At 30.1% G+C, this 25,759-nt stretch overlaps 3 protein-coding genes across 8 annotated transcripts; 1 reads left to right on the top strand and 2 right to left on the bottom strand.

The window, feature by feature from the left end:
• Positions 1–287: 287 nt before the first annotated feature.
• On the bottom strand, positions 288–25,359 carry LOC129908486 (cytochrome b5). Of its 4 annotated transcripts, none has more exons than XM_055984978.1 (5): positions 25,251–25,359; positions 5,726–5,858; positions 5,572–5,660; positions 5,446–5,514; positions 288–612 (listed from the first exon to the last, which is right to left on the bottom strand). In XM_055984978.1, the coding sequence occupies exons 2-5, from the start codon at positions 5,837–5,839 to the stop codon at positions 528–530; spliced, it is 357 nt and encodes a 118-aa protein (XP_055840953.1). In that variant the 5' UTR covers positions 5,840–5,858; positions 25,251–25,359; the 3' UTR covers positions 288–527. The 4 variants fall into 4 exon arrangements, with proteins under 4 accessions (XP_055840953.1, XP_055840952.1, XP_055840951.1 ...); XM_055984977.1 differs by lacking the exon at positions 25,251–25,359 and adding an exon at positions 5,956–6,041 and having other exon boundaries at positions 5,726–5,905; XM_055984976.1 differs by lacking the exon at positions 25,251–25,359 and having other exon boundaries at positions 5,726–6,037.
• LOC129908483 (uncharacterized) lies at positions 13,488–18,333 on the top strand. Of its 3 annotated transcripts, none has more exons than XR_008771286.1 (3): positions 13,488–13,771; positions 13,837–17,432; positions 17,527–18,332. XR_008771286.1 is itself a non-coding variant. In XM_055984974.1 (2 exons), exon 2 carries the CDS (start codon positions 13,882–13,884, stop codon positions 16,915–16,917), a length of 3,036 nt encoding a protein of 1,011 aa, XP_055840949.1. In that variant the 5' UTR covers positions 13,488–13,771; positions 13,837–13,881; the 3' UTR covers positions 16,918–18,333. The 3 variants fall into 3 exon arrangements, 1 of the variants encoding a protein (XP_055840949.1); XR_008771285.1 differs by having other exon boundaries at positions 13,837–17,461; XM_055984974.1 differs by having other exon boundaries at positions 13,837–18,333.
• On the bottom strand, positions 24,928–25,750 carry LOC129908484 (DNA replication complex GINS protein PSF1-like). The gene is made up of 3 exons (XM_055984975.1): positions 25,628–25,750; positions 25,499–25,563; positions 24,928–25,440 (listed from the first exon to the last, which is right to left on the bottom strand). Exons 1-3 carry the CDS (start codon positions 25,697–25,699, stop codon positions 24,993–24,995), a joined length of 585 nt encoding a protein of 194 aa, XP_055840950.1. The 5' UTR covers positions 25,700–25,750; the 3' UTR covers positions 24,928–24,992.
• Between the last annotated feature and the right edge of the window lie 9 nt (positions 25,751–25,759).

Here is a 25,759-nt window from a genome sequence, read left to right as displayed (position 1 = left end):
GACGTGGTTTTAAAATATGACTATGAATATGGCTCAGTAGTTATCGTCGGTGTTGATAAAGTAAGAAAATATTTTAATAATCTTTAGTCGTAAGAAATATACAATTTTTTATTCTATGGAAATATTGCAGAATATTATTTATTAAAATGCATTTATATTACTATTTTCGAGTGTATAACTGTTAGATATTGTATGTATATTGTGATAAAACAATAAATTACGCACTGGAAAAATGAACACATTTATTATGTAGGTAATATTGACTGATAAAAATAAAGGTTCCAAAAAACAATGGGAGAAATAAAATTTATATTCTTTGCATTATTTTGTACTCGTACATTTCAAAATTAATATTTGGAATGTCCCAGTTTTTGTTTTTTTTTTTTCATTAAATTTTCAATTTTTTCTAACTATGCAGTTAATCTGCTTATTGTTTTAAGTTCTAATACATGTAGCCGTTTAGCCACTTTGGTCAAGCCTCTTTAATTACTTGGCATACAGAATTGGTTTAGCAATATTGAAATATTTTAATTTTTATTTAATATAACTTTTTTTATGACGAATATAGTTGCAATCCCAATAACTACGGCACCAACAGCAAGTCCAATTTGCCTTAAAATAAAACAGCTCATTGTTAAAATATATTTTTTTAGAATTTATTCATATAAAAAACTCAATAAAAAAAATAAAAAGCAAACAAAAAATCAAATTCAAACATTTTTACATTAAGTTATTTATAATTAGCCGTGTTTTAGCGATAATTAAAAAAAAAAAAAAATAATAACTATAAATTAGTTTGCTTTTTTTACTCAAACGAGAGAGAAGATGAATGATTTGGAATAATTTAAAACTGTGGATAACTTTAAAGCCAGACTGTGCAAAGCGTTAATTTTGCATTTTACAATTCTCACGAAAACACGACCTGTCTTCGGCTAGTATAAAAAACTGCTAACTTTATTGATGTCATGTATTGGTAGATTTTAAAAAAGATAACTCATAAAATAAGTAACTAACGTAACTAAGGTGCTAGACCTGGGGTGGAATCGGCTAAGGTGATTGTTGATCATCACAATAAATACTTTTGCTCCACGTAAGGTGATTATCAAAGTGACGATCACTTTTTTGTTATGGTTTGTTGGCTATTTAGGTGTCACTTTCACTTTCAATTTTTATTTAAATCCTCAACGGCGAACTCCATTATATTCTAAACTAATGCGAAAATTTGAGTTCGTTAGGTAAAATATGGTTTTTTGTGAAGAAAAAATATAGAATATCTAAATATTTTTAAAAAAATATTTGGGCACCGGTAGGGATCGAACCTCGTTCTCCAGCGTGTGAGTCAAATACTCATCAAAATTTCTGCACTTGCAGGGTTTTGGTAATCACTTTACTCAGAGCAAAGAATAGGTGATGGTCAAAAGTCACAATCAAAAAGGTGACAATCAACTATCACCTTAGCCGATTCCACCCCTGATACTTAGGCCGTGTGTGAATTGCGTTAAATAGTTAACCCCGTGTAAAATTTTTGAAACTATTGAGGTGAATAAAAAACTTTCAGCTGTTAAAAATTTAATGGGCTCTAGGTACTGGTTAAATAAGATTAAATTTTGTTTGCAGATGGTTTTTTTTTTTTATTAAAAAGGAGTTTCATGGCAGAAAAGAGGCAGAGAAAAATATTAAACAATAAGCCATACAGCTGAAATTGTGTGAATTGCGTTAAATAGTTAACACTGTGTAAATTTTTTGACACTATTGAGGTGAATAAAAAATTTTCATTTGTTAAAAATTTAATGGGCTCTGGGACCTGGTTAAATTAGGTTAAATTTTTTTTGCAGATGGTTTTGTTTTTTTTTTTTTTTTATTAAAAAGGAGTTTCATAGCAGAAAAGAGGCAGAGAAAAATATTAAACAATAAGCCATACAGCTGAAATTTTTTTGTTCACTTCAATAGTGTCAAAAATTTTACACGGTGTTAACTATTTAACGCAATTCACACACGGCCTTAAAATATGAAATTTTAAACTTTTTATGAAATTTGGCAGATTTCTCAATTTTATAAATACAGATGAAACTTAACAAAAAGCTGAAAAGCAGAATTAATTCCATTGGTACCGGTATTAGCCCCGAGACAGTGAACAAATTGGGCCTATTTGTTCGTATTTATACAAATGAGTTATTACCAATCTGTTAACGGGGTTATATGTTAAACAGAACAAAATGATAAAAAATGAAGTTAGCTGAATTTTATTCTTAGCCGATGATATGTTATTAACGAATAGTTTGACTATTATTAATTCTAAATTCATCAAAAATGAACTAAAAAAAATAAAACACGCCATGTTATCAAGACAGTAAACAACATTGTTTCTCATTCTCTGATCTGTGAAATAGTTGAAATTAAAATTTATAAAAATTAGTAGCGCACAATATTAGTGAATTGCTCTTTCCCGTATTATTTCATATTATTTGTGCTGGGTGCAAATTTGTGTACGAGTATTTTAACTTACTGTTAATTATTTTAACGGTATGATTTCATGATAAAACTCATTTAAATGCAATTGTTATTTGAAATGAAATTAGTATTAGCGACGACTGAAATGTTTGCTAATGACAAAAATATACATAAATAATTAAAACGCACAAAAAAAATCAAAAGCTTGGTCTTATTTTAAATAAGTTTTTAAGAATGCCTCTTTTAAGTTAAAACAACGTTACTAACGCATATTTTTTTAAGAAAATGTCGAAAGAAAATCATTATTTTTGAGCATTAAGTTGCATTAAGTTGTTGTTGGGTAAAAAATATAGGTAAATATTTTCAAACATTGAGAATAAGAATTCTTATTTGTTTGTAAATTTATATCTTTTTCCATTAATATTTCTCTACAGCCTCTTGATCATTTTCTTCGTCTTACTCTTTTTTTTACCCTTTAAGGGTATATTTGTTTTTTTTTTTTACAGCAAAAATTGTAGCTTTAAGAGCGAATCATTTTATTGTTCTTTTTGTAAAAATGAAAATAGAGCATTTTATCATATTTTTCAAAACTGTAAAAACGTTTCCGCTGTAATAGTTTGGTTTCTCAAACATCGTAATGGCAATTTTAAAAATTTCATATTAAGAACATGGATAATAAAGCACAAAACTTAAACAAAAACATCAATATCAACGATACACAAAATTAAATTAACATTTGAAACTGACATTAGTTGTATTATTGTCACAAATATCCTAGGGATATTTTTCAAACTCTTGACTTAAAACTGAGAAGTTAAGTAACAAGTACGGGAATAAAACAAAATCTTAACTTGCGTTTCAACCGCTTATTTGAAGTTTACTCTGGAGTTAGCAAAGTTGATAGTTTTCTTCAAGTTGATCAATAGTGAATAAAACCGCCCTTAATCTTTTGAAAACTCAGTTCAAATGGAACTAGCCGTTGTCGATGTCACCGTTAATAATGATTTTTGGAAAAAAAAAACATTTTTCATAAAAAAGAGAGAACTTAAATTGCTTAGTCACAGGGGAAGGTTCTTGAAAAAAATTACACTTTCTAAAAGTGGATTGCTACATTTTTGCCTGCAGTTTAAGTAAAAGTCGACAGATTTTCAACTTGTCATACAAGCTGCAGTTAAAACTACATCAATGGATTTGGAGTTTCATGGTTAAGAATGTTAATCCTTACTCAAATAGGCAAAAATACACTCTTTTTTTTATTGAATCTTTAGTTTAGAGGGTCGTAAATGTGCACACAGCACACCCTATCTACAAAACCGTGTCAAGGCGTAATACATTCCCAAAAATGAGGTACCGCCATGATTTCGATCCATGCACGGAAAAGTGATACAACTTACATTATATTCTCAAATCAATAGGGGTATTCATGAAACCAGGTAAAAGTGGTATATGTGGTAAACGCAGCTGTCAAAATTTGTATGAAAAAATTTACCAAAATCTGGTTAACTTTCCCGCACAATTTTGTGTGGAAAACTTTTGATGTTTAATTTTGATGATTAAAATAAACTAAAATGAATGCAAGAGGTATGAATATATTTACAAAAATTATAATAAAATGGAAAAAAATAATTTTAAATGCTTTTTTTCAGTTTCTAGCTCCAAATAGACTTCAAATAAATAGCCGTCAACCACATTTACCTCATTTTGAATACCTCTAATGTAATGGCGTTTTTAATTGGCAATCCGGAATCCCAATTGAACAGTTTTTTTTATTCCGAAGAATCTGAAGTTTGGTGTGAATGTATTGTTTGAGTTTAACATGTTTCACATATATGTGTATTCGCGCCAAATTTCATTTGTATTTGTGCTGCAAACATTTTGAACTGCTGACATTTAAATCTATGAATGTGTGAGTGATTCTGCTTCTGATTCTGTTTTTAAAACCAGAAGAGAAATTCTCTTTTTTTCAGAATCAGAACTGTCAGTTTTGCCCAATTGAACGCATTCAGATTGCTTTTATTTGCTTCCAGATTACCAATTAAAAACGCCATAAGTTATACCACCACTTGTACCACATTTTACCTCCACGTTAAATAAATTATAAAATTTAGCCCTGAAATTTTCAATCGTCAGTTAGACTATCAGAATAATAAAAACTGCCAAATGTCAATATAAAAAAAAACTTTTATTCCTAGAAATAAGCTCTAACTGGTGTTTATCTGAGTATTGAAAAATTGGCCCTTAGTAAAATAAACAATAGTAAAATATAATCCTTCCATGTAACTATTGGGACATATTTTTCGAAGTTAACCAAATGAATATGACTATACATTTTTTAAAGGAGCTCTCATGTTAACTATCAGAAATGGATAGTCATAAGAGGGTGAATAATTTTATCAAATTAAATTGAGGAAACCAATCCCAGAGCTTTTAAAAACTATGTTTACACTGTAAGAATAAGAAAAGTAAATACATATATTCGTTAAAACTGTAAAATGTATTTGTCGTTGCTTTCTGTTCCTACGTTTCATATGAATTGTTCTGCTCTGAAAAATCCTAAAAAATAAGTCATATAACCGGTTGCGTCAAGTTTTATTTTAAACTTCTCAAAAAGTGTTTAAGTTGAAGCTGGTTAGTATGTATGAATTTTGTTTGTTTAATTCTTATGATTAGATTAGAAAACTCTGAAGTTATATAATCCATGTTAGATAGTTAACCTTTTTTTTATGAATATTAAACTCAAATTAAACTACCAGCCCTATTATGCTCTCCGATTCACGCGAAACCAAAGTTAAATTAAAACAAATAAATTAGGTAGAAAATTAAAAAAAAAATAAAGAACTGAAGCAACGTTTTGCCATCAAAAATTAGAAGTTTTTCAAAACCAATTTGAACTAATTAATCAAGCGAATCGAATAGCAGAATAGTACTGTATAAATAACATTCAAACACTTTGGATGCAACATGTATTTATGTACATATTTAAACATTTCTTACCTTATCGGTAATTTCTTTTTCCTATCGGCAGCAGCTAGTGCTCCAATTAAGTACTTCTTCATCATTGTTCTGTGTAAAACATATACAAAAAAAAGTAAGAATAAATAAATTAAATGTAACACTTACCTTGCTTCACTGCTATGCCCCGCATCAATGAAATCTTTTGTAGCATCTCTGCCAGCGGCATCATCAAGTGTTTCTTCACCTCCAGGGTGCTTTTATGTCAAGAAAAGAACAATAAACATTAGGACAGAAGAGATACTTTTATTAAATTAATAACCTCTAAACGGAATTTGGTAACATCATAGACTTTGTCCTCAATGATAAACCACAAATCATCGGGTTTGTTATGCTGTTTCACGACTGCTAGTGGGATTTCTTCGAGCACCGACATTTTCCTTTTTTCTTATTTTCTGATATAAATTTAAGACAAATGAGATTGCAGATAATTTGCAAGGAATTTAGTTGAGATAAGAGGTTTATTTCACAACTAGTAATAGTAATTTTAAACCAACTTCACTATTTCAGTGAATGCGAAAAATAACCAAGTACTAGTACATCGATGTATATACATAACAACAAAATCGTTTCGATTTTGACATAAATGAAATTGGAAAATAACTTGTTGTCCATGGAAAAATAGTACGAAATTCAACAATAGTACTCAGGGCTGCCTCTTCTCTTACGGCCATATTATTCACCAGTTTAAAAAATGCATCTGGATGTAAGATTGTCAAATGTCAAAAATAAATCCAAATCTAAAATAGTTATCCCGATTTTAACTATGAAAATAGTTAAAAAATAGTTAAAAATGACTATTTTTTTCTCTATGTGATAGTGATATCATAGATTTGGATTTATTTTTGACTTTTCAATTTCTTTGCATCCAGATGTCTTTTTTAAACTAGTGAATAATATGGCCGTTATAAATTGTAATGATTTTCATTTATGTTCTTTTGGAACTAAAACAGGGTGTTTTGTTTGCATAACATTTGGTAAAAGCATACATTCAATAGGGGTATTCACGTAAACGCGGAAAACCCATATAAACCGTAGAATTTTCTATCGGTAGAAATGAGCTGTCAAAATTTGTATGGGAAAAATATTCCGCAAATCATAGAAATTTATCTCACAAATTTGAAGCAGAAACCGTTGAAAATAAAATCTGATAAACTTTGGGTGTGTTCAATCACCTATCGGATAGGCTATCTGGGATCCCCGTATCTGGAATATCTTTTTGAACGCGATTTATGTCTTATTATTCAGATAACCACAAATAAAATATGTTAATATTGAAAAGAATATATTATTTTATTTGAACAAATTACATTTTTTTTATTGTTGCATAGTATTTGCAAAATTAGCTTGACTTAGTTTTTATAATTAAACAAATTTTATAAGTTCAATTTGACGTTTAACAAACAGCTGTTTGTTTCCCTTGTTTACGCAATTATTTTCTGCTGGGGTGTTCATTTAAACCTTTTGCGGAATTTTCTATTTTTCTGCAAAGAAGAAAATTATCTCGTTACGTGAATACCCTTAATGAAAAAAAACCTCGCCACCGAAAGGCGAAAAGTTAAAAAAGAAAGCAAATTATCAGGTGTGCTTTTTATTACGATCGGGTTAAAGCCTAGTACATATGCAGCTGAAGCGAAACGAAAAATTTTCAAATCTTCAAAGTCGACAACGAAAATATTAACGAAAAAATAACATCGAGTATTCTGTCAAAGTCAAAATAAAAAAATTCAAAATTAATTTAAAATAGGTAAGAAAATTCAACAGAAAATAATTTTTAAAGCAAGAAATAAATGAATTTAAAGTTAAAAAACCGTCAACACTGCTCTTGGAGTCAAGAAAAATGCAGAGGACAGTAAAAAGTAAGTGACAAATGAGTGAATACTCTCCAAAACGAAATTTTTCGTTCAAGATTTCGTTATCGAAATTTTGTATGAAAAATTTCTTTTCGCTTCAGCAGCGTACTAGGCTTAAAGCCCAAATGAGATAATTTCGCAAATAAGTTCAGTTCAGATTTCAAATTCAATTTTTTTTTTCTATAGAATTTGACATTCGATATGAGATAATTTGCGTTTTGGCTATTACTACATACACCACTTTTTGAAAAAGTACAAAGTGAAAATATTTTTTTCTGGCTAGCGCAATTGTTTTGTGAAAAAGAGTATACAAATTGTTTTTTAGACCATAAAATAAGCTTTCTGCATCATTTGTTTTAATTTTCAAGCCCGAAAAACTATACAAAAATGCGTTTGAAAATTTTCACTTTTGTACTTTTTCACTTTTTGAGCCAATGTAGTTAGGGCTTAACTCAAAAATGAAATTTGTGGATGTGAACAGAATTGAACAGTCAAATTTTCAAAAATGGAGATTAATTTTTTTTTAAAGTTAGATTTTAAATTTTGATTAACAATTTCTATTATGTTAATATGCCATACATTATTTAAAATTTTGTCTTCAAAAAATTATTTATAAAAAAATTGTCCTTCATTAAAAACGGCTCTTAAGACTTTAATTTTTTTTTCTAAAAATGCATTTCAATAAAAGAAATTATTTTGCATAACATTTTTGGAGCTGAAATTCATTTAAGATAATTTATATTTAAATTATAAATTTAATTTAAACTATTTTTTTTATATACATTTACTAAATTTGTATAAGGGCCAGTTGTACAAATATTTAATCCGTGGATCAGCAACTTTTATCTTCTGAAATCGGTAGCAAGGCTGGAGTTTAGCACTGGTTCAAGGTTCATATATGAAGAAATAGACACATTCATGCTTGAACCGACGTTGACCCGCAGCTAATCCGCCAAAATCGGTGGGTTAAATTCCTGAACCAAGGCTGATCCACGATTGTACAACTAGCACTAAGAAAGTTTTTTAAAATTTAAGTATTCAACTCTAACAGCAGGTCGTCCACTATATTTTAATAGCCTGTTTTCACTAGAGCCCAAATGAGATAATTTCGCAAATCAGGTCCGTTCAGATTTCAAATTCCGTTCTTTTGGGAACTTTTATCTACTGCTTAGTACTTAAAACCACTTTGAACTACTTTTGCTGTATCGAAAAAGTAGTTCAAAGCAGCTTTAAGTACTAAGCAGCAGATAAATATTCCCAAAAGAACGCAGCAATATAAGAGCAATCTTCTTTGTACAAATCTATCTCACTTTTATAAAAGAAATAAATTGCACGACTGGGGTCGCACGTACTTGCTCTTATGCTTAAAGTAACTATAATGTTAAAGCTTTTTATTCAAGAAATTTAAAATTCGATATTTTGAAGAAATTTCATAAGTAGTATAAAAAAATTAAATCTGTTTTTATAATTAATAAAACTCCATTTTAAAATATCTTAAAAAAAAAAACAAATATGCCATTTTATTTCTCGTATAAAAAGGTATTTTTAGAAAAAAAATTTTGAAAATTGTAGGAGCCGTTTTTTAAAAAAATGATTTTTTATATATAAAATTTTTTTAACATTTTTCAAAAAAAAAGTTGGTATGCCATTTTGAAGAAATAATTAATTTACACATAAAAACTAAATTTCAAAATTTTTCATTGATCCGTTTTCAAAAAATTGATTTTTCAAAAAAAAAATTTGAAATATTTTTTAATAAACCAAAAATGCGTTTTTTGAAAATTTTCTAAAATTTTAATATTATCTTTACTAACACACTTTTGTATAAAAATTTTCATTTAAATCGGGTTAATTTTGTACGAGATATTCAGAAACGAAAAAAACCGTTCTATGGCAGGTACCGTTAATAACGGTACAAAAAATATTTTTTTTATTTAAAAAGTTGGCCCTTATGTGTAGTATTACACACAAAAATTTTAATCAAAATCGTTAGAGCCGTTTTTGAAAAAAATTAACTTTTCTATTTCCGTTATATGGCAGGTACCGTTAGTTTTGGTCATAAAAAAAAAATTTCAATTTCCCCTCTAGGGAATCACCAAAAACTGCTAACTACCAAGTTTGAAGAAAATCACTTCACTCGTTTAGGCTGCAGCTCCAGATAGAGACAGACGGACAGACAGACAGACAGACAGACAGACAGACAGAATTGCCGGACCCACTTTTTTGGCATTCTCCATCATCGTAATGTCATGTAAAATTGTTATCTCGAGTTCGATTTTTTTTACGAATCCTAAACTTGCCCTATAGTACCTATATCGCAAGTAAAAAAAAGAGATGAACTGATTATAATAGTTCTTCAATTGAATCGTCAGTTGTAAGAACAGAATAAGTCCACTTTTTTCCGAAATTGACTTTTTGATTCAAATTTTGTCTTTAGGCGTAGACACATCTTCCAAGTTGAAAAAAACCTTAGAGGATATAACATATGGAGTGCTTGTGCTGTTAGTTCCGTGAAGCTTTTATAGAAGGCTCTAGTTTCTTTAAGTTTTTATTTTCATTAGATGACTGTCATCAACAAGCGTTTTTATTTACAGCTGCGGAACCGAACTCGCACTGAAAAACGAAGGCAGCGACCCCTATCCATGTATATGGCGTTACAATGTATTAGGTATAGGAACAAGCACTCCATATAAAAAAATTATTTTGGGTGTCGAAGTTACAGGGGTTGAAAAATTTATAAGTTTGAAGAACAGAATAAATCCAGGATTTCAGGCTATTGATTATGTCTTAACTAAGACGTTCACGAGTTTTGATTTCAGAAAACGTTGAATGGGTTATAAGAGAATATAATACCACGGAGTGATATGGAATGAGAGGGTGGAAATTGAAGATAAGAGTGCAAAAGCCCCCTTTTTGTTTTTTTCAATATATCTCGTTAACAAAGCATAATTTTTTTTTTTTTTTTTTTTTAATTGAATTTATTAGATTCAATGAAACTCTTAAAAAATAATTTACAATAAAATTATAACAAATTATTATATAATATTAATTTTAGACGTGTTTTTATGACATTTAAATTACTCAAATTTTTTATTTCATTAGGAAGAAGATTAAAAAGTTGCAGGCCTTTGTAAAAAATGTTGTTTTGAGTATGACTTCTTCTATAGAGCGGTAGTCGAAAATCACCAATGTTCCGAAGGGCGTACCTGTCATTAGTAACATATTGTACATTATTCTGTAAATAGACTGGATAAAGATTTAATTTTATTTTAAAAATCATAATTAAAACGTTAAATTTTAGTCGCTGAGTAACATTTAGCCACTTTAGGGATTGTAACATATCTACTATTGCAGTTAATCTATCACACTTTAAAACAACTCTCATCGCTCGGTTTTGAAGCACTTGTAATTTATTCTGGTTTTGAATGGAAGACATATATATGATGGAAGAGCAATAATTGAAATGAGGAAATATAGTAGTGTTATATATGGTTACGGCACAGTTTTTTGATATATATTTTCTTATCCTTGAAAGGAATCCAATTTTTTGTGAGATTTTTGAACACAATTTCGAAGTATGAAAGTCAAATTTTAATTTATTGTCAATATACACACCTAAATATTTCATTTCATTTACACACTCAATGATTTCATTGTTTATTTGAATGTTCACTCCTGAATTACCATTTATGCACATGCATTTTGTCTTTCGAATATTCACCATTAGTTTGTTTATACACAGCCAATTATAAATTGCATTAAGTTCTTGTTGAAGAATAATTTCACATTCGTCACTATTTTTACCACTTGTGTATATTAAGGTATCATCAGCAAATAAACATATTTTACAACTTGTCAAGGAGTTTCCAATATCGTTTATGTACAGCAAAAAGAGCAAAACACCCAGAACTGATCCTTGTGGGACACCAATGGGGATCAGCTTGGAGCTGGAATAAGTCGTCGGTGAAACCAGAAAAGTGTGTAACTCCATTTTAGCAAATTTTATAGGAGAGCAAAAAAACAAAATCGTTTTGAAGGCATTTCTATGAGTTTTCATTTTCTAATTTGCTAATAAAATAAAAACTATGAATTTAAAGGGGATTCTGAGTTTAAGGAACGGTAGATATTTGGTTTGTCTAACAGATGGCATTCAAATCTAATTTTCAGAAAATTTGGAGTTACACACTTTTCTGGTTTCACCGACGAAGTGCCATTTACTTTTACTCTTTGCATCCTGCCTGACAAGTAGCTCTTGAACCAGTTTAGCTCTTTATCCCGTATTCCATATTTATAAAGCTTTTTAATTAATATTTCTCGGTCTATTGTTTCGAACGCTCGTTTGAAATCTAAGAAAACAGCCAAAGTTGTATTACCCTTTTCCATTTCCTTTTTCCACTCATTTATAACGAAACTAATAGACGTTTCACACGAATGGGCTCGTCTAAAACCGGACTGTTCAACGCATATAATTGTCCTTTCTTCAATAAAAGATGTAAGTTGTTTACAGACTATGACTTCCAGTATTTTTTCATATGTAGGTAACATATTTATTGGCCTCCAATCTTCAGGACTATTAGCGTTTTTAACTTTGTCTACCGGCACAATGTCAGCAACTTTCCAACTTTCAGGAAACGACCCTTCATTTAGCGATGAGTTTATTATTTTTAGGAGTGGAGGAAAAATGATTTCTTTGCATTCGAGGATCATTTTACAGTTTAAACCATAGCTATCATTTTTTGCGTTTACTGATTTCACCGTCGCTTCAAGTATTTGCTCATCAATTTGCTCAAACTTAAATGCATCATCATACAAGGCAAAATTGTCAGTGTACTGAACACTTGGAATATTACTGTTTATTTCTAAAACACTTTCAATAAAAAAATTATTTAAACCATTCGCAATATCGATATTACTTTTCAAAATAGTCCCATTTATTTCCAAATTGTTAAATGTACTTTTTTGATCTTTGAATATTTGACTTTTTAATACTTTCCACATACCCTTTTGATCGCCAGCCTTTTCATTTATTTTGGATTCGATGTATTTTTTCTTTGCCTGAACACACATATTTTTATAAGAATTTCTCGAGATTTTATAAATATTCCAATCTTCCAAAAGGTTAGTGAAAACTGCCCTATCATGTAAACGAATTTTTTCGGATCTATAAATCATCAATTCATCATCATACCACTCCGCACACTTTTTATCTACTATTATATTTTTAGTTAATTTTAATAAAGAATTCTTTATTGCTGCCTCAAATTTCACTGAATAGTCATTTAAATTATCCTCCGCATTTTCATTAAAACAGTTTTTGAATTCATTTATAAATTTATTTTTTTCATATTTCACATACTTTATTGTGTTTGGTTTGCAAGGAACTGACAGTCTTGTATAAATTTTAATGAACAAAGATTCATGATCAGACATTTTCCAATCATTTCGCACTTTAACATCTGCTCTAAGGGTAAAGTCAGTCATCACATAATCAATAAGTGTTTTTGAATGCTGTGTTATCCTGGTTGGTTCTTTAACTATTTGTTGAAGACCAATAAGATATTCAAATTGCTTTACATGATTCAATTCATAATTATTTATGTTAAAGTAATCTATGTTAAAGTCACCAGCAAAATACAAAATATTCATTTTCATTTATGTTTTTGGGAATCCATTCATTAAGAACATGAAATTTCAAACCGTAAGTCGTAAGAACGGTATAAGTCCAACGTTTTTAAACCGTTATACCTGTCTACCAGAAACCGATAGAAATAAAATGTTTGTCTCATTCTTCTCAAAACTACATAATCTTTATTTTATCTGAAGTTCAAACATCTGAAAACAGTAAAATATAGAAACTATTGTTTTTTACGTTTTCCCAACAATTTTGCAAAATGGACTTATTCCGTTCTTACAACTGAAGATTCAATTTTCGTCAACATTTTTATATGAATCCACTATCCAGTGTTTCAAGATCAGTGGACTCGAACCTGAATTATGAAATTTATGTACGACCATATCTTGTTCAAGTTTTAAACCATAGCTTCACATTTCAGCCTACAACTAGCCCTTAAGAATTTACAGCGCTGTCCATTTGTGAGACACGTCCAATGTGAGCCACAAATATCTTCGTCGAACACGCCTATTTACCATGCAACCAAAGCATCTGTCATTTGTTGACAGATTAAAAAATTTCCCCAATGCTTGAAGAGCTAAAAGAAGAAACCCACGTGAATTCAAAGAAGTCGGCACATTTTTATTTGTTAATTTAATAAAATACAATAAAAGAAACATTTACATCTGTTTGAATTAATCGAATTATAACTTTTAAAAAGATTTTTCAACAAAATTCCATTTGTTTCATCCGATATAATGAATTTTTGTGGGCCTCTCAAAAGATGCTGAACATGTGGGGTTAAATTTAACACGTTTCACAGTTTCCTCATAGTGAATTTTTGGTATGTAAATAAAATTTTTTAGTAAATAAAAGAAGTAGACAATTAAACAAATATATTTTCAAAAGCTATCAACCAGCTTACTACCAAGTGTGCAATCTACAAATTAAAAAATGGATTCAAGACTCCTAAATGCTTTTCACGATGACCCATTTGATGGTAACTACGTCAAGTATGATACAGATACACATTTTTGGTCAAATGATAGCGGAAGCCTGGGACTACAATTGGCAGAGACACTCCATGGAATATTGCCAATAGCCCCAACTGATGTAGCATCAAATAATCTATTTAGCTCTTCAAGTTTAAAAGAGGGAGACTACTCGTTAGAGAGTAAAAACTATTCAAATACAAATTCAATCATGTTTGAAAATTACGAGGAAGGAATGCAAAACATGGGCCAACAAACAATAGAAGTTGTCTCCGTTGATCCGAATCATGATTTTGATTCTGATTGCCTAGAATCTACAGATGATGAGGATGATGATGACGAAGACGATGATGATGTTGATGAGGGAAATAATGAGGATATAGGATCACGTGGTATCGTGGCATTTAATGATGTTAGAAGTTGTAGTAGATCTACATTTAGAAGCAGAACCGATAGCTCCTCAATAGGTGACTATGAGAGTCACTCGAGTGACTATGATGATGATAGTGATTCAATGGAACCACTCGATGATTGCGCACTTCATTCTGATGGCAATGCGTTTAAAAAACCAACAGATGATGTAGATCCTTTTGCCATGCAATTAGATGTTAGTACTTTTGATTTAGCCGCATTCATTACACAAGATGATCAAATTTTTGATAACCATACACCAGCACTTGTGCCCAATGCTGGTCATAACATTAAATTGCAAAAAACTGTTGAGCCCACAATACCTCTTGATTCTGATTCCGATTCAGATTCGGATGTTATTGTGGATGTAGAAACCGTTGAAGAGACTGGTATTGGTTTATGTGATCAAAGGAAACAAATGGAATCGTTAAACAATCTAAATTCTAGCAATTGCGATGCAGAGAAAAAAGAGACAAAACCAACAGAACCTAATTTTACACGTAACTTTACCATTGTTCCAAACAAGGTTCAATCTGTTATACTAAAAAGAAAATTTGGTATTGGACGTGGTAAAAATTTAAATATGCATCGCAATCCAACTAAGGCCATGCCAAAGTCAAAATTGAAACAAGTCAATAATAATAATTTGAAAAATAACAATGTTGAAGAGAAAACGGAGAAGTCTTGTGTTCAAAACAAAGTGATACCTTTAACAAAAAATAAAGTTGAAAATAATCCAACTGAAAAACAACAAGTAACACCTATAAAAATTAAATTAGAAAAACCTTATACACACGAGAAGGTAATTGAACAAAAACAAATTCCATCTCAAATATATAAATGTACAAATTTTGTTAAAAAAGAAACGGTTAGTATAAAAACTGAACCTAAGGAAGATGAGCAAGATTATGACAAAGAAATTGTAGAAAATTCAGAGGTTCAAACATTAGAGGCAATGCCAATGAAACGTAAACTTAATCTTGAAGAGTATAAAAAACGTCGAGAAAATCCTTCATTACAGCCGTCTATATGTAAAAATCTTCATATGCAAAATAAAAAAGTAAAAACTGAGGTTTCTCAAGGACAAACAACAATGGCAGCAGTTACAAACCCTCAACCCAAATGTCCAATTAAGAAACCTCCACAAACTGAAGCCGTTACTTCAATTGTCAAAAGTTTAAAAGAGAGTCAGCCTCCAAAAGGATTTGTTGATCCAATAACAGAGGCAAAAAACAAAGTGTTGCGCTTGCAAGAATTAAAAAAGGCTCAACAAATCAAAATTATCGATTCTACTGTATCGTCTAAAGTTGCACGTGTTACTAAACTTCTTCCTCTAAAAGAAATAGTCAAAGGTTCATACAAAACAGGCAATAGAGCTGGCCCTGGAATAAATAATTCGGAATATGAGGAAATAATAATTGTTTCAGCAGGATGCAATACTGACATAACAATTCCACCAAACGGATATAATACTTCAAAGAGTTCGTCACGCTCTCTTTTGAAATCTAATGTTTTATTTGCAAAAATAAGTAACTCATTTCAAAAGGTTCGTTCTGACGATAGTGTTAAAATATCTAGCAATTCTTTGATTGTTAGTATACAAGATGTTGTGGTGAAAAAAACATCTCCATTACCGATAGAAGGCCAGCAAACTACGACAACAACATCAGAACATGGCGAGGATAAAATTATAATGCATTTACGAAAAGATAGAATACGAAAACGTAATTTCTCACAATCAACTCAGACTGAATTATTGCCAGAATTCCCTCTTCTACCTTTACCACAAGTTCAATCTTCCAGCGATCGTTTCAATTCGTCTGCTGGCAGAGGAACAAAAGTTCGCCGAAGATACAGAGCTCGCCAGAGTTCGTTTTCATCCGATGAAGAAGACAGCAACTATCGGTCTCAAGGTAATTCATCAAAAAGAAGATCGAGGTCAAAGTACACTCGTCGCCATAGAAGTTCCATTAGTTCCTCTTACTCAGAGTCTGACGATTATTCCAAGAGAAATCACCGACACAGTGGGACTTCAGCAGGGCGTAGTATATCATCTAGTGAACGCCGCAGCAGAAGTAAATCCTTTGATCGTATTTATAACAGATCATCTAGATCAAGATCGAAATCATCATCTAGACGCGCTGCTGAGAGAAATGTCTCGGCACCTGTTGAAGAGCGTCGAATAGTTTATGTTGGCCGAATTGGGCAAGACACAACTAAAGAAATGCTTCGAAGAAAATTCATAGTCTATGGCCCAATTAAACAAATCACAATTCATTACAAAGATACTGGAATGAAGTATGGTTTTGTCACCTTTGAAAAGTCTGAGGATGCCTTCAGAGTTATTGATAGCGGTCCAAAAGATGAAACCATAAATATGTATGATATAAGTTTTGGAGGTCGACGGGCATTTTGCAGAGCATCATATGCTGATTTGGATAATGCTGGAATGAACATGTACCAGTCATACGATGTACCTCGCCAGGTGGCACCATCAAAACAAGAAGATTCATTCGAAGCACTTCTGCTTAAAATGAAAGCAAAACTAAATGCAACAAAATCATCAGTTTCAAGTGTAAAAACTTGACACAACCATTGCGCTTTAGTGCTGTATCTAGATTTTGTTATTAAATTTATTGATTCTTCCTAAAAAATTAAAAAATCAAAAGCTGTACAATTTTAGACACTACTCCCGCCATGCATCATTACAATTCTCTTCTACCTATAATGTTTAAGTATTTGAAGTAGCAAATTATGCATTATTAAGTGATTTATTTAAGAAAAAAACAAAATAAATTAAACAACCAATGTAACCTCTTTATTATTAACATTTAAGTATGATTACATTTTTTAAACAAATTTTTTTTATTTTGTTAACTTCGAAATTTTCCAATATAGTTGTACCTTTATTGTTTTATATATAAATTTGTTGAGATAAATTTTTAAAAAATGCTTATTTTCAATATTGTACTGAGTCAATATATAAAAACAGGTAAAATATAAAGTTCAAATGAACTCGTAAACAGATATTAATTATGGAAGTAATAGAACACAGCTGTTATTTAAGAAGTAATGCGGACACATGTTTCTACATCAAAACTTGTGAGTCATAGTTTTTTGTTTGTTACTGGGTATACTTTTCAACTTGCTCACCTCAAAAGCATTTCATAGTTAAAATTTTTAATTTTATTTTTAGCTCAGGTTCCGAAGTGTAATTTCGAAAGAAGAAAACAAAAGTTCCGTTGTTCCTGTAAAGCTTCGGCAATCCCAGAATGCGTTGATGTTAGCTTTATTTGAGGTAAAACAGATATTTGGAGGATGAAAAACGGTTATGTTGACGAAAATAAAATTACTAACTCGGACGATACTCTTATGGCGTATCAACAATTACCAATTTACGTTAGAAAAAGGCTACTAGAAGAAGAAGATTTTAAACGTTTCCTTCAGCGGGTCAATAAAAATACTCGAGTGATTTCGAAAGGGCAGGAAACAGAAAATTTGAAGAGAGGCAATATTTTAAATGGTTCACATAAAGGATGACCAAAAACTATGTATATACTATCTATTTTTGCGCCCTTAGAAACCGTACACAGGGAGCTCTTTGTTTAGGCTGTAAACTGGATGAAATTGAAATCCAGATTTTGTTTTGGTGTGATTTTTGTAAGAACGTCGAAGGGTTGAAGGAAGAAAGCAACTTTGGCTGAATTTTTAAACCATTCCATTGTTTTTTGCTTGAATCCCCGTTTTTTATCATGATAACAGTTATTGCGGAAAAATATAATGCATAAATATTTTAAAATTTAAGATTGAGCTTTCTTGCTTTTTCTTGTTTGGTTTTCGATTTCAAAACCTTGATGTTAGCCAATATGATGTTTAAATTTAATTTTTATATTAAGTTAAAACTGAAATTGTTAATTACATCTTGTATATAAATGTGAAATTGTATGTTTTCGGGAGAGTCTAATTTCCTAATAAAGATTTTTGTTAAGCACGATGATAGTCGCATGAAATAATTTATTGTGTTTTAATGAGCGTGTTTATAGTTTAATTTTTTATCTTTCAATAAACAAATATTATAAAATATATTAAAACATATTTGCACTTTGGTTCCATGTAAGACACAAATTTGATGACGTGGAACTAAATGTGGAGACTCCAGTGGTGATATTCCACAATAATGAAAACTAAGCCATCGGGAATAAAAAGAAAGAAATATAAATAAACTAGCTGACCCGGCGGACTTCGTTCCGCCATTTCGTGTATTTATTTCTAATTTTCGACTCTGTAATTAGTTAATTTTCAAATGAAAAAGAGGATCAAAACTTGAAAAGTTCATAAAATGAGTTTAAAAATGTTAACTTTTAAACTTTTAGCAAAATTGGCCTATGCAAAATACTCTTCTGTGCAAAATTTTGCGTACCTCTAATTAGTCTTTTGTTGAAGGTCTATGACTGCAAAAAAACCTTCACAACTTGGTTTTGAAATTTTTTTGAATTTTGTCAATACCTTTTTTAACTATTGAATAAATTTGTCTATCATTTAAAAAAAAAGTCAACTCTTTACGACTTACCGTTAAGAAAATAGCCTCTTTTTTCAATGTCGTGTTACCCCTTTTTACTTTATAAAATCTTCTCCTCTTATGCCTCTTTGATTTAAAAAAAAAATTAAGAAAATAAGTCAGCCGGTGTGGCCGGTTAGCGAACGTACACAAAACCAAACTTTAATATATATAATAGAAGATAATTGCTCAAAAATAAACGGATAATGGATGGTTTCGAATTACATATTGGTGTAACACATAGTTACCTACATCATTGAAATGTTGAGGGTAGTAATTTTCCGTACTGATTTTGAAAAAATATTCGTAAGGTGTGTCTTTTTATATGGGAAAATTATTATAGTGAAATGATCATGTCTAACCCCTTATAAAAAATATCATTTAACTTGCAGTTATCAGTCTTGCAAATTATTTAATTATTTTTACCGGTGATTCGATGTTTTTTTGTTATATGTAAGTGGGTAACCGCCTACTGCACTTTAAATCATCGTGAAAGTGCATAGAAAATTAGTTCCAATAAAAACGATTATTGTATTATTTAAACAATTGTTATGTATCTTTTTTTTCAACTTTTTGGTAATTGATGATTTGTTTACTGCTGCTAAAAAAATTTTAAATTTTTTGTTATTTTCATCAATTGAATTTTGTAAACAAAAAAAAAACTGAAACAAATTATTATTATTATTTTTTCTACGTCGTTTTTTCATTAATTAAACAATTTTAACCCAAAATAATTATTTTTAATTCACAAAAAAATTAAAAATTCATGTAAATCCAGAATTTCATCTATGCAAAAATTTTTAAATATACAGTGGTGACAAAGTAAATAGCACATGTACCCTAAAATTTCTAAAATGGAAGTTTTTCGCACTTTTTTAACTCAAAAGAGCTATTTTATTAATGAGGAAGTAAGAACACAGATAACTTTGATTTATTAAAAAAGAAATTAAGTACATTGAATTCATTAATAAAAAATAACAACAAAATCATTAATACAGTTCAAGTTTTGTAGGACAAAATAAATAGCACACTTCCTCAAAACAAATTAGCAAATTAACAAAAATTTTTACAAAGTCAAAAGAAAATAACTATTATTTGGTAACCCTTATTATTAATAACAACATAAAACCGGAGTTTAATAGACGTCACAAGACTCCGAAATCGTTCAACAGGTACTGAGTACCAAGCTCGTCGAAATTCCTGCCAAAGTTAGTCCAAATTTGAGGTATCAGATCTATTAATTGCTTTTCCCACGTCACTCTACAAGTCCTCAACTCGGAGTTGAACATAACTTGAGGATTTTTATCCTCAACTTCCGAATTCGGTTTTATTCACTCCAAGTTTACGTTTTAAACTTTCAATTTTAAACTAGAGTTGATCAACTTCCAGTTTTCTCAACTTCCCTAAAAAGTAGAAGTTTGCCGACCAAACTTGAGAATTTGCTTCAGATTTTTTTTTTTTAATTTTTGCCGACCAAACTTGAGAATTATGTAGCTTCAGATTTTTTTTTTAATTTTTCTGTCAAAATTTTGTTGGCAGTTATTGTCTTAACGAATTAATATTCCAAAGCAAGGAAAAATCGAAAAAGCAAACAAAAATCGAAAAATTAAACACAAAATCCAATGAAAATATGCTATCGGTATGACAGATTCAAATTTTAATTTTAATAAATGACAGATATTTCATAAATATCCCAGGGATATTTTTCAAAATTGAAGTTGACCAACTTAAGATCTTCAACTGGAGAGTTGAGAAAATAATTAGTGAATAAAAAAAAATTACACGTTTCAACTCTCGAGTTAAAGTCAACTCTCAAGTTGGCAAACTCAAGAGTTTGCTTCAAATTGAGTAATAGCCTTGTATATAAAAACTATAGTACTATCATGGGTTCCAACGACTGAAGCGCCGTCTGGTTCAAGAGAGCGGACCTATTCATGGAATGATTTTGGCAGGAGTGGGGACTAAGAATAATCAGATAATGAAGGAGTCGTCAAAATATTGGAATATTATTTAAGATATTGGAATATTATTTCAAATTTCAATTCGGGGGAAAGTGACTACATATTTAGCTTTGTAGATAGAGGGAGATAGAAAGATGCATAAGTAGAAATGAAAGTTGTTTATTAAAAATTGAAAAAAAAAAAAAAACTAAAACGTACAAATACGGTTGCCCATAAGTAAAAATTTTTTGTTTTCAAATAAATTAAAAAATTTGGAAATAAATACATAGTAAATACTTTTTTTTAAACAAGACAAATATAAAAAGTCTTACGATAAATAGTAATCGCAAAAATATTTAAGTTTCATAAAACACAGTTATAAAATTCCATCAAAATAATGATGTCGAGAAACATTTAATATTTTTGAATTTCATTTAGATTCATTTTTTTGACAGCGAAAATAACAAAACGTAAATTCTGTAGAATATTTTGTTTGAATCTTCTCTCTTTAATAAGTGAGAAGCATTTTTAACTTGTTAGAAAGTAATGAAACATTAAATTTCAAACATGGTCTCGAAAAAATTCGTCAATAATTGCAGTGAATTTGGCATGAGATGATTGTATTTTAGTGTATGTATTTCGCGTTTATAATAATCTGCTTAAATATTTTAGTTCAATTTGACTAATGTGGCAATCACGTTTGAAATAAAATTTAAAATTGTATTCTTCTTTGGAAATGTTTTTTTTTTTTTTTGTTTGTATTCTTCTTTTTGAAATATTTTTTTCTTGTTGCCTAGGTGATTGTTGTCGAATAGAATATTTTGTTTTGAAAACTTGAATACATTTTTGTTTTTGAATTTTTGTTTGATATTTTCTTAAGCAATGTTGCAACATTTAACTTAACTCTAATTTATTCATTAATGAAATAATAAAGCGAGTAATGCTATATTATTATGTACTTTAATACTTAAAAACAAAAGCTTTTGCTTTCTTATTACAGGGCGCTCTACAACTGATTATTCTAGAGAAGTAGATTTTTTTAATTAAAAATATGTATGTACATTGTACACATAGGGGAAAGGTGCGAACAGTGAGACAGTGCAAACAGTGAGACAATCCATTTTTCTCTTTTCTGAAAATAAGCACAGTAACGCTAGTTTGGGTCAAAACGTTTATTTCCCCGTCTGCGTCTTTTAATTTTGTCCCGACTAAATTAAAGCTGTCCATTTTCCTACACCGTAAAATATCAACCAAAATCAGGTGAAAGTAGTTTTTGGAGTGTTATAAAAGGAGTGTATAACACAAAAAAATCTGGTTAGTGGACAGAACTTTTTTTACATATGTATTATATTTATATGTTCTTTCATAAAAAAATATCATGTAATTAGAATTCCTTCTCGTTTTTTCTAATTTTATATTTTTCCGAAAAATGACAAAAAGTAAACAGTGAGACATTTTGTAAAAGCAAACAGTGAGACATAGATTTTTTAAAAAGCAAACAGTGAGACATATAAATTTAAAAAAAAATTTATTATTTTAGCATGACTTCAATATAATTTCGAAGTGTTTTTTCATTCATTTTTTTGGGCTTTTTGTTATTTTTATTTGAAAAAATGGGTTAAAGTAACATAAATTAATTAATTATGTACTTGTCAATTACCTAATTATTTGACATTTTCGTAAATTTATTTTTCATCTAAGAATGTCTCACTGATCGCAACCCTTGCAAACAGTGAGACGTTTTGACTTTTTCTACATTTTAGTCCAATGTGATGCTCTCATTCATTCTTTAACTACAAGATTTTTTGCAACATTAAGATAAAATGTGTCTTAAACTGTCTTCAAAGTTTTGTTAAGCTATCTTGAAAACATTCTAAGATATACAAATTTGAAAAAAAGGTGTCTCACTGTCCGCCACCTTCCCCTACAATGTAGTTTTGAACTTTTTTTTTATTTTAAGATTTTTGTTCAATGTTTCAGGTTTTTATTAATTAATACAAACTTGACAAAAATCATAAAACTTTAAAAAAATATTTAGCATTTTGTTATGTCAAAAACTAATAACCTTCCTTTGAATTTTATGTGCCTCGATGACGCTTAATTATTTAGTTTTTAACTTTATTTACTTTATAATTCAAAATGATGCAGTTTAAAACTTGTTTTTATATTATCAATTTGAACTATAAAGTAAAAACTATACCTAAAAAATAATAAGCAATACAAGATAAGTTAAATGTTGCAACATTGCCTTAGAATATAACAAAAAAAAGTCCCAAAACAAAAATCTATTCAAATTCGCAAAAATAAATTATTTGATTCAAAAATACTCAAATTACTATCACCTAGGAAACAAGAAATAAACAAAGCGTTGTAAACAAACAATATTTTGTTTACATTTCTCCTTCCCTATTCCCAAGCAGTCGAAATTCAAATTTCAAACATATGATTTCGGTTTTTTCTCTTTATCCTTTTAAAAAGATGAAAGTATTTTTCTCTTTCTTACACACGTATTTTATTCCTTCATTCTACTTTCCAAAAATTGGAATAAAGCTACCGCAGCGCACCCTAGTTAAAGGAAGCGGACCTAATAAATTCACTTTCATGATAGTACTATAGTTTCTATATACAATGGTAATAGTGAAAAAAATGGCCCTTAATTTCTTTTTTAATAAATCAAAGTTATCTGTGTTCTTACTTCCTCATTAATAAAACAGCTATTTTGAGTTAAAAAAGTGCGAAAAACTTTCATTTTAGAAGTTTTAGGGTACATGTGCTATTTATTTTGTTGCCACTGTACATATATAATCGGCCTTAGCGAGGTATCCGTCGGAGCCGAAATCTACCCAATTTCGTACGTTTTGGAGGGTTTTACCTGTCAGGAGCACACCTCAAAGCAATATTCGTATGAAATCGGAGAATCCGACGAATACCTCGCTTAGGCCGAATATTTTGTTTATGGTGATTTTAATAGAGCTAGGAATATGCGCACAGTCACCATTAAAAGTGTTCTTTTTTTCTATATCCGTCACTTAAAGATGACTTACAAATTTTCAATATTGATTTGATGGCCTGCAGCTGAAATCAAATCACCAACTTTCAGCGTGCTTCAATGTAGGGAGCATATTTATTGGTCTCAAACTTGTCCCTTTTGAGCTAATGACTATCATTTCATAATAAGAAAAAATAATATAACTTTGGTTTTATCTTTTTGAGGATAGAAATACATAGAAACCAAATTTTCAAAAACCCTTCCTTGCGGGGAGATTAAGCTCCTAAAAAATCGATTTAAAATACTCCAAAGTATTTTATATTAAACTTTTATGGTAGAAACGACGAAAAAAATACGGAATGTTTATAGCAGCGCAGTATGTTGAGCAGTGAAGATTCTTGAACAAGTCTTGGCTAGCAGACTTCGTAAAATAATTAACCAATAATATGCCTAGCATGGGTTTGTCGCAGGTAAACCACAGCTGCAATCCAAGAATTGCATAAATCATGTAGATTGAATTTGAAAACGCTTGACAGGAAAACATTTTCTGCAATCAAAAATGTTTGCAAAAAAAATGCTCTTCACCGCGGTTGTTTGTCCCGTAACAACGTGCACAATGTAAAAAAATTAATTAAAACATCACGAAAAAACGAAGAACGACCTAAAAAACGTAAAATCATACACCCTTCCGATACGACCGAGAACTAAGAATAAAGCCAGATCTAAAAAATCATGGTACAAGCAAATGAAAACAAAAAACATCCAGTTGACCCCAGAAGTTGAGCAATACAAGAACGAGTTGCTTTCCACCCCTTTCTGAGATCAATCTAGCGAACCCCACCACTGAATCACTTGTGTGAAGCGAGTTATGATTGACATGGAAATCATAATAGCGCCAAATAAAGGAAGCAGAGAAGAATTGCAATTCTGGATACACATGAATTTAAACTAACGCTTTGTAGATACTGTTATTAGGAATAAAGCTTATTTCAAGCGAATTAAGCTGTTCGAGACTTCCACAAAAGTATGTTTACCAATGACAGTAAAAATAAAATCGTAACGATTCAAAATAATTAATAAGTTTTTAGCAAAACAAACTGAACGATAAAATTAATATAAAAAAACAATTTATTAAAATATAAAATAAAATAATTTGAAATTACTTTTCAACTTAACTAAGCAATATGCTGCAAAATACCTTGTCTTATTAGAGACTCTACCTGAGATCTGGGCAAATAATGTTGGCTATTTTTACGCAATAAAATCACTTCACCATCTTCCAATTCGAATTTCCCATAATCTTCTATGCAACGAACCTCAATATAAAGTGACTTTGGCGGTCTCAAATCACCCGTCAAGTCTAATCCTTGCCCATCTCCAATTGATCGCATATAAGTGGCTAGCGATTTTGAATAGCAATTAAAGAAATTTACCTCTGGTTCGCACAGAGATTCCTTGATGTCTGCCGGAATGATGGGACCGAATTCCCATCGAACAGCTTTAATCTTTTGCAATCGTTGGTAGAGATATGCAAGTAAACATCGTTTGTTGCGTTGCAAGGCGGCATGACGATAATTTAGCAATGGCCAAAGCGTACGATCACCTGTTGTTGAGTAATTATTACTGAAAAATTAATTTTAGATATTTTGTTCGCATATTGACAAATAAAATTAAACCTTACGCTTGAGTGCAGTTTTCTTCAAAAATTGCTTTGATTTCTTCGAGAACTTGTCGCACTCCATCGTCCTTAAAATTAGAGATAGTTGAAGGTTATTGAACAAATTTTGTTAGCTAAGTAAATTTAACTTACATCAAAAGGTGGAATAGTTTGTGAGGCTCTTTCTAATTCCTTAATTAATTCAAATGCTTTGTCAGTGAACATTGCGAGAAGTTTTTAAAAATAAAAACAAATGTAAACAAATAATTTTTATAACCACAATCC

Source organism: Episyrphus balteatus, chromosome 2, assembly GCF_945859705.1.
Source record: "Episyrphus balteatus chromosome 2, idEpiBalt1.1, whole genome shotgun sequence".
In the NCBI taxonomy this organism is placed as follows: domain Eukaryota; kingdom Metazoa; phylum Arthropoda; class Insecta; order Diptera; family Syrphidae; genus Episyrphus; species Episyrphus balteatus.
The sequence above is the reverse complement of the archived record's forward strand: the minus strand, read 5'-3'. Positions and strand labels throughout refer to the sequence as shown.

What these genes read in the sequence shown, in the direction of transcription:
- LOC129908486 (XM_055984978.1), bottom strand. Translation starts at nt 5,839, where the DNA reads ATGTCGGTGCTCGAAGAAATCCCACTAGCAGTCGTGAAACAGCATAAC. An exon ending in TTACCAAATTCCGTTTAGAG is followed by an intron (nt 5,661 to 5,725) that starts GTTATTAATTTA and finishes TTGACATAAAAG; the next exon opens with CACCCTGGAGGTGAAGAAAC. An exon ending in GGGCATAGCAGTGAAGCAAG is followed by an intron (nt 5,515 to 5,571) that starts GTAAGTGTTACA and finishes TGTTTTACACAG; the next exon opens with AACAATGATGAAGAAGTACT.
- LOC129908483 (XM_055984974.1), top strand. Translation starts at nt 13,882, where the DNA reads ATGGATTCAAGACTCCTAAATGCTTTTCACGATGACCCATTTGATGGT.
- LOC129908484 (XM_055984975.1), bottom strand. Translation starts at nt 25,699, where the DNA reads ATGTTCACTGACAAAGCATTTGAATTAATTAAGGAATTAGAAAGAGCC. An exon ending in AAACTATTCCACCTTTTGAT is followed by an intron (nt 25,564 to 25,627) that starts GTAAGTTAAATT and finishes TCTAATTTTAAG; the next exon opens with GACGATGGAGTGCGACAAGT. An exon ending in GAAGAAAACTGCACTCAAGC is followed by an intron (nt 25,441 to 25,498) that starts GTAAGGTTTAAT and finishes TTAATTTTTCAG; the next exon opens with TAATAATTACTCAACAACAG.